Source organism: Opisthocomus hoazin, chromosome 8 (genome assembly GCF_030867145.1).
Source record: "Opisthocomus hoazin isolate bOpiHoa1 chromosome 8, bOpiHoa1.hap1, whole genome shotgun sequence".
Taxonomy (NCBI): domain Eukaryota; kingdom Metazoa; phylum Chordata; class Aves; order Opisthocomiformes; family Opisthocomidae; genus Opisthocomus; species Opisthocomus hoazin.
In genome coordinates, this window is record NC_134421.1 from 8,823,626 (window position 1) to 8,839,940 (window position 16,315).

Genomic DNA, 16,315 nt, shown 5'->3' on the forward strand with positions numbered 1-16,315 from the left:
ACTTCTGCTCCTTCTACTGCTTGCAATCATCCAATAGCCGGAGCAGTGATATTATACTTCCAAGAACAGGGGATTTTTCACACTCTCAACTTCAAAATTTTTCCCCCAAGGATTCATTTAGTAAGTATAAAAGAGGATAAAGGCTTTGATGATTTGACAGGAGCACCAGTGCCGTGCTGACCATGCTAATTTCCTCCCCAGAACCTCTGGAAGTCAGAGCACAGGATGCATATTTTGACTGGCAGCAATGAAACGTGCACCGTGTGTTGGCAGAATCGTCCCCTAGCCCCACTTACTGCCAGCTCACTGATCGGGAGGAAGCCATGCAGCTTTCCCCCGGACAACACTGAAAGGTTTGCTCTGCGCTGTCAAGAACTGGAAGAAGGCTGGCAGGGTAAGTTGGTAGCTCCCTATTTCCATTCGTGAGGCAGACACTGCTTGGCTTGCTGAACAGGGACTTATTCTCCCACATCTAAAGTATGACAGAAGACCAAGAACTTGGAAGGACTTAAGCTATAAAACAATTCCACAAGGCTATTAACAACCCCACTTAAAAAAAAACAACAACGCATTTTTGGCAGTGGCAATTCTGCCTTAAAAGAATTCCTATCCCTACTGCTAGAGTTCAGTCGTAGAAGTTTTTTTCTCTTGCAGGAGGGTACCCTACGCCAGCTGTGCTGCATCCCAACAGCGTACAGCGCAGTCCTCTGCCACAACTCACCAGCGGTTGTGAGAAGCACGTCCGTAAATCAGGCAGCTGGAATCTGAGGCCAAGTACACATAAGAGAAAAGAGCGTTGATCTTTCTTTCACAGCTTTCTCCTGCCTTCGCACAGAGTATTTACTGCATATGTGGAATTAAAGCAGAGAGCAAGCACGTACACAGTATGGCTAGTCACCAGCAACAGAGCTCTGAATTAACTGGGTGCTACATCAGCACCGTGGGAGGCAGCCAGGGTGCTGTGGCTGTGCCAGTAGCACTCTGCAAGGCTGACACAAGACCCTCACAGACCTGAATGTATCAGGCTGGGGAGATGTCAGCAGAGTTCAGCTAGTAACAGGTAACAAAAATAAGAACGGGCTTACTGCCTCCGTGCTGCTGTCTGTCCTTGCTATTAAGACCACACACGCACACGGCACACAGGCGCTGGGGAGCAGCTGGGTGACTGGAAGAAGGGAGAAGTATGTACATCTCCAGTAGTAGTAATTACGTTGTGGTGGGACCCAACCTCCACCGCTGGCAAGGAAGGGGGTAATTTGAGTAAAGACACACCAAGGAATTAAAAATTAAAAATACGTATCCCATAATCAGAAGCTCAAGAACAGCAAGCCCAGCTCTGCCAAGAGAAGTAACTGTACAGCAAGGGCTAAACACCGTATTTAAGTGTCTGGAGAGCCGACTCGCAGAGCTTTCTGGGAAACAGAAATACAAAAATAGAAGCAGTTAGGAAAAAACAAAAAAGGTGGCATTGTCTAAATATTAACACAGGAGAGAGGACATTGCTCTCTTTCAACCCCCCCGCACCTCTCTACTCACAAACATGAGAGCGCAGCTCCCTCCTCGCTAACTGCCATGAAATATTCAGTGGATCTCTGGACTCCCTCTAGCTTGCTGTGTGTGGGTCATTCGGAGAGGAGCTTTACCTTTGCCTGGAAATCCAGAATGCCTTGGCAAATGCAACTTTCAGATGCTTGCCTGGATAACTTCTGCCAAAACCTCGCCCACACCATGCTGTGCAGAGCCTCCGCTTGCTGCCCCTCTCACCTCTGGGCCGAGTAGCCGGTGGCACTGCTATCGCCTGTAATCTACTTCAGACTCCCTCTGGGAAGGAAGGCTACATATAAATTAGAGCTATCAGTGAACCCAGTAATTAGCCCTGACCTTTCTGAGATTTGTATCATCATGCATGCAGAAGAGAAATCTAGCTGCGGGTGCCCAGCGAAACAGGGCACGTCTTCTCAGGCTGCACCTCACGATGTTTATCGCCTCTAATCCCCAGACTCGTGGCGAGGATTCAGCTGCTGTAAGACAGCGAGACACGCTGGCCTTCAGCCGGTCGCTTCATTCCCCTGGAACCTGACTTTGCTGATTAACCTGCCATCCCTGCCATCAACACTTAGATCCGCGTAAACTGCTCCGAGTTATTCGAGGCTTTAAAGCCAGTCTAACCAGTTCGTAGGGTTACGGGTGGTTTTCAGAGACAGCAACACACTGCATTCAACAGAGATAACTCTGAAGAACTGCCTCTAACAGGCTTTTATGACATTGCCTCTTATGATGCATAGTGACAGCTGTCATTCCAGATGAACAACCCGGCGAAAGGCAGGGACGGAGCAATGCACTAGTCGAATCCCACCTTGATACTCCCCTCTCCCCACTTTTTCCAAGCCTCTGTCACTATGCATTCACTATCATGGTCAGTGTTGCTCAACAAGTCACTTTCTTTTGACACATTCCTGTTTCTGAAGTCACCAGCGATGTCTCCTCTGCTCAAAGAGAGCTGTGAGGGCATTTCCCACCCTCCTTTCTCCTCTTCCTGAGCACAGTGGGTTGCCATTATCTGAAAATCAATCTAAGTTTACTCTTCTAATAGCCCCCTTAGCACCTTAGTCTACTGTGCCAAGCACTGTACTAGCAGAACAAAGTGACAGCCCCTCTCCCAAAGCCCTTGAGAAGTTGCACAAAACCAGAAAAATATAGGCAAATGGGAAAAACTGAATGGCCTACAGAATACTGGCCATACTGAGAGGCATGGCACACCCTCCACAACAAGTATTTCTGATGGAGGGGTATGGAGAACCGTGAGAGATGTTTCATGGAACAACAAGAGCAAGGAAAAATGTGCACATGAAACATTGAAATGAAAGGACAATGGAGGCTGGCTCAAGGGTCCCACTGGAGGCAAAGGGAGGTGTGTTCTCCAAACCAAGCAAGACATGCTGTGGAAAGAGTAGATGACTAGTGTCAAGAAATGGAAGGTTGAGTGTTTATATTTGACATGATCCAGGAGGTACACTGGAACTACTGAGACACAGTCCGAAACAAAAGGCTGAGAAAATTATCTTGGTGGTGGTATTCTAGATGGGTGTGAATAGGGCAACACAGCATTGCTAAGGTGGGACAAAATGCGCTGCAAACTGTTCAGATGTAACGAGCAGAAAGCCTGAACTAGAGATTTAGCTATTCACATGTCTAGGAAAGGAAAATCCATATCCTAAAGACGGTCCACTTTGGCTGTTAGAAATACCTTCCCAGGCTTCAAAATCCTGACTCCAAAGTTCACTGTTGAACAAATTATTCCCGTTGTTTTATCCTAGCTGAAACTTCCTATGAACTTCACAGCTCTATGGTGCAATGACTCGTTAGATGAGAAGCACTCCCCTCCACCCATCCTTTCCTAAGTCCATGAGCGCTAGGTACTACACAGTATTTAGAAAAATCTCAGCTGCCGCTGCTACATGCAACGAACCAGCACTGTTCAATTCCACGTACAGACTATGCTAACTGAACATTAATGTTGCAAAGCACCCAGGTATTAAGCAATACCGATGAAGGTTTAATTCAGTGTACTGTTGCACATTACATGCACCTAAAAATAGGAACATTTTCATAATGTGATCAAACATTTTCTCTGCAGAACCTATGCCTCACCCAACAAGCAGAATGCACGGCGCTCTCCTTACTGAGGAGCTGTACCATGTTTTGTTCTTCTCACTGTCTGATGCACAGTCTCATCCCTTGTTCACCAAATACAATTCTAATTCTGGTCCCACAGAGCTGCTTAATTCCCTCCTAGGGCACAATCAAAATGCTTCACCAACCTGAATTAATTTCCACAGAGGTCCTGAAAATTCAAGTAAGCCATGGAGAGATTAAGGCCAAAAAGTATCTAGTAATTTAAAATGGCCAACTGCGGACAACTGGAATTAGATTTTTCAGATGATTTAGCACTGTTATTATATTTTATCAAAACAGTACGCACTGAGTTTTCAGGTGCAGCCACTTCTGCAATTTAGACATTTCAAATCAAGCCTCCAAAAAACCCATTCATCACAGCAACCCAGGGTTTGTGACACATGCATCTAGGATTTTACCTTCTGTGTCTAAGACTAAAATTACATTTCTTCAGAAAGCTTTTCTGTGCTGCTTTTCTCATTAAGCTTGTCCTACTTTTCCTGCAGACTCCTTGTTCAGCACGTATCTTCCACCTTCTTTAAAAAAAAACGAAAAAAAACAAAACAACAAAGGCAGGAGCCTCACAAAGCACCAAAGTAAGTTTAATCAGTGTTTTGAGCAAAGCTCTCACTGATAGGAAAAACTCTAAACGTTTCCTCATCTTTCCCCAGCTGCACGCACCACGAGTCCAGCTCGGTCCCAGATACAACATGCAATGTGTTGTAAGATGCTGTGTATGTGATAATGCAGGAGAGGAAGCCCCAAATGGGACATACTCCCCTCACCACTGTAAGTGTAAGCACTGCATGTCATGCGTATCTACAGGAAAGTGTCTTGTCTTACCTTTTCACAAGTAGCAAACAAACTCTTTCTGTCCTCTGTCCTCACTTCAGGGGCCCTAGTCCTGGCCAGGGTCCATCATCTGCAGTTAGGATGGGTAACACGGGTAGGATCTACCGAACACCCCACAAGTGGACTTTCTCTTCTCCAGACCACTGCACCCAAAAGGGAAAAGGCTACGCAACATAACTGCACAACGAAAGCCTAAGATCTTTAAAGTCCATTATGAAGACTGAGTTACGCACAACTGCTCGGCTTTGGGTGCACAACACCAAAGTCAACTTCTCTCTGTGCTGCACACCATATGCGTTATGATGACAGTTTTCAACAGAAACGGATTTCAGTGCTCCTCTAACCATCACAACTGTAGCAATAATCAGTATGTGTGATTTAGGCACACATGGCAAACACAAGGGCTGTGTTTGTACGTGGCAGAATTAATATATACTAATTCTGTGTTAAACATTTTTATATCTCTGTATTTATGTATAGATACATAAAAATTAAACATAGTCTCTTAACAACACCATGTGCAGCTTTCTAGGATACGCATATTTCTGAAGAACTGCAACATTTTGCTTCTTTCCTTGTTGCATGCAATATTATGGGACGGCAGGGTAGGAAAAGTGGTCAAAAATGCTTACCTCAACTGTACCCTTTTTTTAATACAAGAGCTCCCAGCAAGTTTTGCTTTCCTTTTTAAAATTATTTCTATCAAACATTATTCTAGCCAACTAATTCTTCAATCTTGTCCAACATACCACCTCCTTTCCTGAGAAAAGTAAGTCTTCTCCGCTATTGACTAAATCTCACCCTCTGTGATGGGTGTCCAGAAAACCAGAGCTATGAAATAAATAAAGAGATCTCCCTTGCTCCCCACACTCATTTCAGCACTATTCATTAAAGAGTTTAACATTGATATTTTTTGCACGGGTAACTAAGTTGCATCAGTGAGTTGCTGTGTATTTTTAAACAAATTAAATTAGAGATGCACTCTGTATCTCTCCCTCACTCTCTCCCAAGCAGACAGAATGCAAGCACTCTGAGAAACCAGGGTTTCAATTTTTTCCCCTGCAGTACAAAGGAAGACAGCACTACTAGGTAAACAAACCCACATGAGGGAGGTACCAATGGACCTAATCTTGAAGGGGAAAAAAACCCATACCAGCATTACCACCACGACAGACAGTAATTGCACAGAAAACAGATGCATGCGCTGCCCATCATTTGAAACAAGCTTGCAAATCAGACCTGCAGAAGCATCAAGGGACATCCTGACATGTATAAGCAGAATGAAGAGGCAGCTCTCGCCTCCCTGAAGTTCACTGTCCAAGCAACAGATTAAACAGCTAGAGAAAGGCAGAACCAGAAACTTCAGGAGACCACACCAGACTACTGGTTAAAGTGCTTTGCATGGGCAGCAGAAGAGACATCCCTGGACAGGGCAATGCAAGAAGATCCCTAATGAGTCGAAGTGTTCTCCAGCCATGCGTACTTAAATAATCCCCCTCTTCAGCTGTGTCACAGATTTGAGAAAAGGGGCTTCAACTAATTCCTTCTGGTCCATGGCAGACCATGTACTGCCACCAGGAACCACAGGGCTTGCATGCACAGCCCGCATGGCTTCTACCCAGCTGTGCCACACAGAATCACAGAATCACAGAATGGTCGGGGTTGGAAGGGACCTCTGTGGGTCATCTGGTCCAACCTTCCTCCCGAAGCAGGTAGGCTGCACAGGACCTTGTCCAGGCGGGGCTTGAATATCTCCAGAGAAGGAGACTCCACAACCTCCCTGGGGGCAGCCTGGTCCAGGGCTCCGTCACCCTCAGAGGGAAGAAGTTCTTCCTCATGTTCAGACGGAACTTCCTGTGCCTCAGTTTGTGCCCATTGCCCCTTGTCCTGTCGCTGGGCACCACTGAAAAGAGCTTGGCCCCATCCTCCTGACACCCACCCTGCAGATATTTATAAGCATTTATTAGGTCCCCACACACAGCAGTGTGCCGGCTCAGACTCATCTCATCGCGTGTTAATAAGACACTTTGACTCAGATGGCGCTTCGGCTTGCACCAAGGGTCCACGTTTGCAAAGCTGTACTTCGGACAAGCGTTTGGTCCTTGCCTGGATCCCACCTCTGGGGTCACCGCCCCTGTACAGCTAGCAGCAGGATCCAAGGGTTTTCACTCGCTCTCCACCACAGGAACAGCTGCAAACTAGGACCCAGGTAACTGCAAGGGTGTACAGCCCCAGGCCGGGGCGGGCAACTGCCGCAAACACCTATTTTGACAAACTGATGAAGACATTTAAGCGAACTCCTAAACCAGGCATTGCGCTTTGGGAAGTTCCTCATCTTTATAAGGGAGTGTGGAAGAGGAGGGGGAACCCTGCGGAGCAGGCAAGCTGTCAGCTTGCGAACCCCACCTATGTCACTTAGGCAATGAAGTTAAGCACTTGCTTTCAAGGGGGGACTGTGAGACCACCAAGACCCCCACTACACCCACTGACTCATTTTTGAGAACTTTCGGGAAGCTATGAGACAGGGACCTGAACAGTATAAAGCGAGAAGGGGCCAGCCCCTTGCAGTGCGCACCCACCACCAGAGGATCCTGATCACCAGCTCAGAGACCACCGCTGGATCCAAGGGTGGTGATATCTTGTCTCTTATTTCTTCTCTTCTCCCCCCTTTCGTTTGCCTCTCCATCTCTGACTTTCTGGGCACATAAGGGTAACGTAGTTGTAAGTTTGTTCATCTGCTATATTCTGTGGCTTTGTGAAATCAGACATCGTGTTGCGGAGACCTTCGCCAAATCAGTATCTGTTTCAGCCCCACTGTGCAAAAAGTAATGTTAGGAATTTGCAAAGTTACCACCTTTCATCATTCCCCTGCATACCAAGTAAAGCTTTGTTTTTAGTCAAGCCCCTTGGTCATCGTTCTGACTGTTCAGTACCGCACAGAGAATTAAAAAGACCACCTTCCCCTGTACGGCTGAGCGGGACGGGACAGAGGGGAAAACACCCCTGGAAGAGGCTCACAGCTTGTTGGGGGGGGAAACGGCCGCTCGCCCTCTGTCAGCAGAAACACCCATCGCACACCCAGAAGGGCCTCTGCTGCTGCACGGATTCTGGGCGCGCTGCTGGACGTGTCGCTCGCAGGGAAGCTCAGCGTCCCCAGCCTTGCAGTCTGAGCCCTCTACACCCTCCCAAAGGCAAGCTGGACCCTTCTGGGGAAATAATTGCCTCCTTGTCTTCCCCCTCGGCTCGCACCGTCCCCGGTGCCCAGCTCCGGGCTCACGTAACACCCCCTGGCAGACACAAGCCCCGTTTATCATGCCCGAAATGCTGACCTCCAACGCCACTGCCGCTACCCCCGCTCCCCTCCGCGAGGTGAGAGCCTACATTCATCGACCAACAGTTTCTCTTACAGATTTTCCAGATGGCATTTCCCCCTCCCAGCGTGCACACACACTCCCACCGCAAATAATGAAACCAAAGCCCTCGAAATGGCCTCGACAAAGGAGACACTGTTTGACTACCAAACATTGGGGTCCTTTTTCCAGTGCCAGGAAGAGAAAAATTAAATAAATGGGCAAAGATAAGCACCAGCGACACACAGTCACTGAGACACACAGCAGAAGGAGCTTTTCTTCTACCAGAGGATCACCAGTCGTACCTGTACCCCCGCTTTGAGCAGCACACAGGTCATCTAAAACCCACAGATTACTTCTATCCCTATCAATGTTATTAAGATAGAAACAAGGACACATTGCTCCTCCCATACCTAAACGAACCAGGGTCACTACCCTCTTTCCTGCAGAGAATTTGACAGTTTTCAGTCAGTATCATCTTGTCACATAAAACCACCAGGAGACGTCTCGGGTTACAGATTTGGCTTTAACCTCTCTTCAGCCTAAGACTTTACACAAGCATAGCTGTCAGCTAGCATACAGTCCTCGATGCTTTTAATTATTTTGCTTAGGGGGAGAAAAATGTTCTTTTTATAGTGCCCTTTATGTGTATGGGAGTGAGGCACAGAATGAGGTGTCAGCTTGGATTCACAGCCTTAATGCTTGATACTACCAAATGTCCTATACAAGATTACGACGTTATTTTTTTTTAAGGATATATGAAAAATATCCACAGAAGCACTGTGTTAAAATAAAATAGTTCTCTCTCATCCTTCTGAATTTTCCTCCCCACGCCCCATACGGACGTTGAAGGCATATCTGTATTACAGCAGCAATCAGGCTTTGACGCACATTAAAAGGACTTGATGCTCACAGCACATAACCAGGTGAGCATGAGCTCCCAGTGTGACACCACCACTAAAAGAGCATGAGATCACTGGTTTCAGAAACAGCAGGACTGGAAGTGGGAGGAGTATTCCCCTAATATTCATTATTAGGGAAACGAGCTCCTGTGGTCACTTTACACAGAGTTTTACAAAGGAACTGCAAATGTCCCTTTGTTTAGAAAGGAACTGCAAGAATAGCTCAATGTCCAGAAGATACCCCGTACAGGGAAACACCAGAGCAGTGCAGTTCATTTAAATTGTATCCAAGCACAAATCAAGAGGGAACTTAATCACAGCCTACAAACACCTGGGGACAGAGGTTTCCGAGAGCAGATGGTTCTTTACTACAGCAGGGAAAAAGACCGTAAAGAGATCTCATGTGTAGTAGAACTGGAAGCTAAAGAAGGTCTGACTGCAAATAAAGTTGTCAATTATTAACAGTAAGCATAAGCAATCACCAAAATGCCCACCTCTAAATCAAAACTGACATTTTCAGACACTGCTGCCCAAGCAGAAGTTACAGGCTTGATTCAGAATGCCTGAGATTCTGGACCTTGGACATACCAGTCAAAAGTCTTTTCATCCTTTAAAACTGCAGATGCTGACAAGGACTGACTGCTATCCTTCCACACAAAGAGCACTCAAACACATGCTACCACCACCAAATGGCTCCCTCCCCATTTCTTAAATAAACACCCCAAAATAAAAAAACCCACACAGGAAAAAAGTTGCATTGGAATGTGCTCACAAAAACTGTCAGTTTGGCTTTGGCAGCGCCTTTTCAAAACACAAGTGAATTTCTTTGCCCAGTTCCATTTTCTTTACAGTCAGGGCAGAGGAGGTTCCATTTTCATTGTTCACACTTCATTGATTCAGTATTTGGAGGAAAAAGAGAAGCAGGACAATGAACACATATATAGCCTATACATAAAAATACGATATATAATAAGCTATTTACATATAATAAAGATATGATATATATGATTCATATATACACTATATATACGTGTACATATACAGATATACACATAAAAAGTATGAAGACCACCCTGAATCTCAAGCCCACAGGTTCCTCCACATGAAGCGACAGCACGTGACACCAGTCACTGCCTGCAGACTCCACACATCACCAAGCTTCTCCCCGTACCGAGCGCTGCCTGCAACGAGCGCTGGATTGAGTGCTGAAGGGCCATTTGCACTGGAGAGGTGGAAACCATGGACAATGCTTTTTGAGGTTTTGTTTGTTTGTTTGGGGTTTCTTGTTTGCTTTTTTCCTTTTCAGACCCCATAGGGAGATGGAGTTGAAGCTTAAAAAGAAAATTTAAGTTTTAAAAGCACATTACAGGAAAAAATAACCTCAGCAGTGAAAAACCCAAAAATAATACAGGTTATATTCTGGGGCCAGCCCCATTTTTGGCACGGCTAAGTGCAAAATAGAAACATACCATTTCTGCAATCACTCTGTCAAACCTTTAGCCAAGGCAAGCCGCTTCAAATCCAAGAGTAACTTCAAAGCATTCCTGAGCAGGAAAGCATGAACGGGAGGGGCAGGCGGGGACCAAGACTAGCCTCCAAGGCAGAGCCCTCGAGGGACAGGGAAACGCACCCAGCCACCCGGCCACAATTTGAGGAGAGAAACCATACAAATGACTAGTTAGCTGTCCACTGCCTCTGCCCTGCCAGGCTCACAAAGTAAAACACACACAGAAACCAAACACACCCCCACCACGAACCACCCCCATCACTTGAGCTGATCCCAGAGGATGAAGAGCCCCACGTAGATGCCGCAGCCTCTGCCTCCGCGCTCCTGTTGCACACCAGCCCCTCAGCATCACTTGTACTCAGTTCTCGCCTACGGATCTCCCACGTCCAAAACACAGGGCAACCACTGTCCTACCCAGTCTGCGCCTACAGCTGACAAGATGAAGCACAGGAGGGCAGGGAAGGACCCTACGCTCACATCTCACGTCACACGGGAGGCTAACCATCGTCCCTGCCGGAACTCGGGCCTTGGCTTGCTCCTGGCTGCCTGACCCACAGCCCTCCCTTTCCAAAATGCTGCAAAGACTAGAAAACTAAAGACAGATATGCACCAACCATAATAGAAAATAAAGCTTTTTTTTTCTCTAACCATTTACAACCGCCAGAAGAGAACCTCTGCCCCTAAACGCACTGAGGCACAGCAAGCGGTCTCTCTTATCCATTATCCCTATTCCCAACCTCCCGTCCCAGCATCTTCATGTCCTTCCAAGAAGGATTTTCCACTTCAAACTACCCACTGTGCTTCTCCCCAGCTACTCTGCAGTTGTCTCCAAAACCCCAGGGCTCACAGCTACAAAGCAGAAACCTGCTGTGAGAGCGGTGGCAGTGCAACCGGTACAGCTCATCAGTACCTGGGACGCAGCCGCCTTTTTCATGTTACGGCCCGGAGCCCTCCCCAGGCTGGGTGCCTTATTCACCAGTTCCAGCAAACAAAAGCTCGCGGTCAGCCAGCTGCACGCAGGCAGGTCAGGCCCATAAATCTCCTTCCCAAGTATCTTTAGTCTTAAAACTTTATGCAAAACTGAATGTAAGAATATATTCCCGGGGAGGGGGGGGGAGACCAAACAACAAAATTCCAGAAGTCTTGCACACACACCTAGTTCAAAATAGTGACTCTTGCCAATGCCTCCATAGGCTAGAGATTTAGGGACTGACACCTTCAGAGACCCCACACTGGTAACAACCTGAGAGTATTCAGAAGAGTTCTTCTGCACAAAGCTGGGGAAATACCCTCAATACAGTGAAGTCAGAAGAATAAGTAACTGAGAAAACCCAGTGTTGGGACCTTGATCGTATGGACACTTAACGTGTGTTCTCACCTTGAGGTCAACAGGACTCCTCGAAAGACTTAAACTCAGGCTTATGAGTTTGCCAGGCTTTAAGCTTCTAATGCCTGTTTAAAAAATTTTCTGTAAGATTTACAATTACACGAACAGGTCAATTTAATGGTGGTAGAAATTGCAGTTAATGGTCAGGTAGTGGTCAACAAGAAGGGCTCACGGCAGAAGCTAACCGTTCCCTGCAACAGTTGGTAAGGTGCTCACAGAGCCAGAGCGATCGTTCACTCCATCCTAACAGCTGAAAGGAAACATTAAATAACATTTTCAGTAAGGTTACTGGAGACGTGGCTGGGGGAACAAAAGATGGAAATCGACACTGAGTGGCTCAAAGCTGTTTTGAAGACCATTCACCAAGCACGATGGACCTTTTTCTCAGCCTCCCCGCACCCTGTGGCTCTGGGACCCCAACCCTGCCATCAGCGCTTAGGAATGCGGAGATGAAAACCGCTGCGGACACTGGGTGCCACCCAAACCAGACAGGTGTGCCCCCGAAATCCAGTTCCTCGAGCGGAGGAGGAGGGCAGAAAGGCAGGCAGCAGAGCAACACGACGCAGGGCTGGCCTGGTGGCAGGGCTGAAAGACCATCAGGGTGATGCCTTCGGATAGCTACCAGCCACATTAATCGTCATTCTGCCATTTGCTCAAGCATTTCTCTGAGCTTCACGGTTTTGAAGTCGACAGGTACTGAAAGGTTGTGAGCGTGATTCCAGGTTCAGGTTAAATAAAATACCAAACACCAAGAACAACTCCTCCTCCTCCCCCTCTCTTATGAAACACTGCAGAGCGAACAGAAGATGAAATGCTTTCCATTCATTTGCTATTTTTAAACCCACTTGTTAATGTTTCTCGGCTTTTTAAAATATCGTTTCACTAGAACTCTATTAATTACCCAGTGGTCTCAGCAGCATGAATTTCTTCAGGATTTTTTCCCAGAGGAAACTCCCCTCACTTTTAGCCTAGCTTGAAGCTTTTCCCTGGTAACTTCCAGAGAAGCTTGCTTTCTGAAGTTTCTCGTGCTTGTTTTTCCTGCCACATCAAAAGTTCCTATCTCCTGTATGTATGAAGTTATCCACATAAAACAGGAAACAAAAAAGTGGGAAAGCTTTTTGTAGATGATGTTTCCAGATCATCTCCAAAATCCCTTTCTCCCCTTGAAAAGCCTTCTCACAGGTTTTGTTAATTGTTCTCTTGTGAAATTTCAAACAGACAGCATCTTGTTTTAAGAGAGCGCTTTGCACTACAAAACCAGCAGCCTTTGAGAACTCGTGTCCTGGTGGAGCTTCATAAACAGCTTAGCTTGTTAATGCCTAGACATCAGCACTAATCTCTCTTTCTCCCTTTTATTGTGATGCAGCTTAGTACTTTACTGCTTTTCACTGTAAAGCTGATGTTAAAGACATAAACCAATTATTAGGAGAGGAAGTCTACCATGGTGATCATTCCTAAGTTACCAGATATTCATGGCCTTGCTCCTCCGACAACCACTAGCTTCTGCCTTGAACTCCCCTGCCTCCAGCAGGCACCTTCACACCAGAACAAGCAGGTTGGATCTCTTCCTCCCACCATTCCTGCATTTCCCTTCCAACCCCCCAGATGTTTATAATTGCTGAATTAAAGATATCTGCTAAAAAATGCTGCTGGTTTTCATCATTTTCTATGCATCGCCACTTCCCACAACCACAGACTCTACAAAACCGCAGTTATGTTTTTACAAGATCACCGGAGACTTCTTGATTGGCATTATTTTTTTCTTTGCCTTTTTTTATTTTCTAAAACGGAAAAAAACCCCCAGGAGTTCAGCAAGACAGGTTTTAAGACTGGGGCAGCACCCAAAGTTACCTTCCTACATGTATATTTAGAAACATAAACAAGATTATCTGATTTTCATTTTGGCATACCAGAAAGCTCCAGATACTCACTACTGAAAAATGATCGTAGTTTAAAAGATTTGCTGGTTTGTTTTTAATGAACCTGAAATCACGTAGCTTTGAAGGGACCCCTGGAGACCACCTTGCCCAGCTCCTCATTCAGAGTATGGCCAATTTGGATCAGGCTGCTCAGGGCCTTGCCTAGCTCAGCTCTGAGCACCTCCACGGATGAAGACTTCACAGCCTCTCCGGACACCTGTTCAAACATCTGACTCACTTTCAGGGTAAAAATTATTTTCTTAACACCAACTGGAATTTCCTTTCTTGCAACTTGCAACTGTTACCTCTTGTGCTGTCACTGTGTATCTCAGAGGAGTCCAGCTCTGTCCTTCCTGCACCCTTTCATCAGACAGCCATAGACAGTGGTAACGTCTCCCCTTTGCCTTTCCTCCAGCAGGCCAAACAAAACCCACCTCACCCTTTCCTTACATGTCTTGTTCTGCAGCACCCAGACTTCATGGTCGTCCTCATTTGACTCATTTGGTTCATCAGTTTCCGTTTATCTTCAAGAACCACAGATTCAGATACACAGAAAAAAGCATATTCCTGGCCCTTCTCCCATTTCTTAGGTGTGCACTTTCAGTCCAAAATGTTTCCAGTGCAAAGTTAGTAACTTCTGCTAAGCACACTTTCCCTGCCTATGGACAAGCTTCTTTATTCACAATGCCTACAGACTTAAAACAAACAAATCCCTTCTGTGATTTCACTGTAGATATTTCAGTTAGCACAGAGCATTCATGCGCAGCCTTAGTGCATTGTCACCCCACCGGGAACATTTCACCACTGCACCATCACAACAAAGCAACAAGGGATCAGTGCATCAGCATCAGTGGATTCCACACACATCAGTAGTACTACCTTCATTAAAGCTGTCATCGGTCGAGATGTGGGTCAAGGGAGACTGGGGCCGAGAGTCCCCGCAGAGGGAGTAGCTGTGTTCTGCCTGGATGAGGGGCGCTGGGGATGCTGGAGACAGTTCCACCTCCATTATTTCATTTTTCTCAGACAAGAAGGGATCATTCAAGAGCTGTCCTAGGACATCTGGTGAAAACTCATCCAGGAACTCTGTGAAATGCTGTGGAGATAAAAAAAAAGGGGGGGGGGGCAAGTTTATCTCCTTGCCTGTCTGTCATGCCAACAACAGGAGAGCATTGATCAGAACAATTCCAGTATCTGCACCGGGCAGCCGTGCCAGTCAGCAGCAGGATCTACCAGTCCTGCCTAACGAGCTCCTCCTCCAACCACTGCTTCAAGCTGACAAGCTACAGCTACAACAAAAGTCCTCTCAGAGGCATACATTCCAACAGCAGAGCCTGTGATTAACTTGCACTGAAAACAGAAAATAGAAGCACAGTAGTCATGTCCCAAAGCGGGCTCCTTCCCCGCCGCCATCCTTCAAAGGCACTCACTACAGCACGCCACCAAAAATGGGAAAGCACATTTCACCCAGACAGCGTGGAAGACCCTGCAGGATTTATCACCAGAATACTTTGCGTGTGGCACAGAACATACTGGGTTAATGTTCACTGAGGCAGAAAAGAGAAAGGGAACACTCAGCCACAGACTCCGGCACCACGTATGACTATTTTAGCGGCGCAGAACATACAGCGCGCTCTAGGAAAACGGGTCCATGCACGTCCCCAGCCAAGCAGTTCATGCATTTGCTATGAAACAGGTTTTCTGGCTGATTTATGTATCCATTTTACAAGTCACATTCCACCTAGGACTAGAGCCCATATCCAGCTTCTAGGCCCCACAGCTCCTGACAGCCAGTACTAATTACCGCTTTATCTGTCATGCTGAATTCATCATACTGACAGCGTATGCTATAGCTGTATGGAGTAGAACCACTCTGTGTTTGTTTCTTATTCAAAATGAGCACAAACCACATCTCCTGAACCGCTTCCTTGAGACTTCAGTGCAGTTCCCACCAACAGCCAAAATCTCTGCAGCCCTTCTCGGTTTTGTTTCCAACGGCAGAAGACTATGTCTGACAGACCAAGAAACTGCACTGCAAGAAACCACTCCTGCACATTTCATTCACACAAATAATTCTATTTTTGTACAACAATATTTGTACAATGCATTCTAACGAGCTCTTCTAAACAAGCACGCATTATCTACCATCTTATATAGGAGTCTTTGACGATCGGGGCACGATCCTACAAAAGTCTAAGTCTGATCTGCTCTGTTTTTGCAAGCGGTATTGATCTTGGCTCTTCGTCTCGCTCTCTCCTGCAGAAACAAACACTGAAATTCAAGATTCGGCTTCCTGTAGGCTAAAGTAAGAATTCAACAAGTCAATATTGTATCAACCCATGAGAGAAGCAGTGTGCTCACACCCCCATGCCTGCACAGTTCACAGCTCCAGCAGCATCTGTGGCCTTGACGCCGGATGCTGGAAAACACCGAGCACAGCCGGCTCTCACAGAGTCCCCTGGAAGTTCGAGTGCCTCTTCCAAGATGCTCACGCATGCTAACTGTGCCTTCTTTCAAAATTAATAAGGCTTCAGTCAGTTCTGACTGACACCGAGGAAAAGAAAATATTTACTAAACATAAGGCAATAAACAGAGGACCACAGTTGCTATGCTGGAATAGCAAACTAGCTCAAGTAAAGCCTTTACAAATGGCAAAACAGATTTGTAGTCCCATATTTACTTACTGTGAATGATAACACTACTAAACAAACTCTCCGATGACT

General features: G+C 46.4%; 1 protein-coding gene across 2 annotated transcripts in view; it reads right to left on the reverse strand.

Moving 5' to 3' along the window:
- The window catches only part of CREB3L2 (cAMP responsive element binding protein 3 like 2), an 89,046-nt gene that overhangs the window by 26,234 nt on the left and 46,497 nt on the right, over nucleotides 1–16,315 (reverse strand). For both annotated transcript variants that reach the window (XM_075429412.1, XM_075429411.1), the window contains exon 2: nucleotides 14,472–14,688. In XM_075429412.1, coding sequence (XP_075285527.1) covers nucleotides 14,472–14,688 — 217 coding nt within the window. The remainder of the gene's footprint in view (nucleotides 1–14,471; nucleotides 14,689–16,315) is intronic.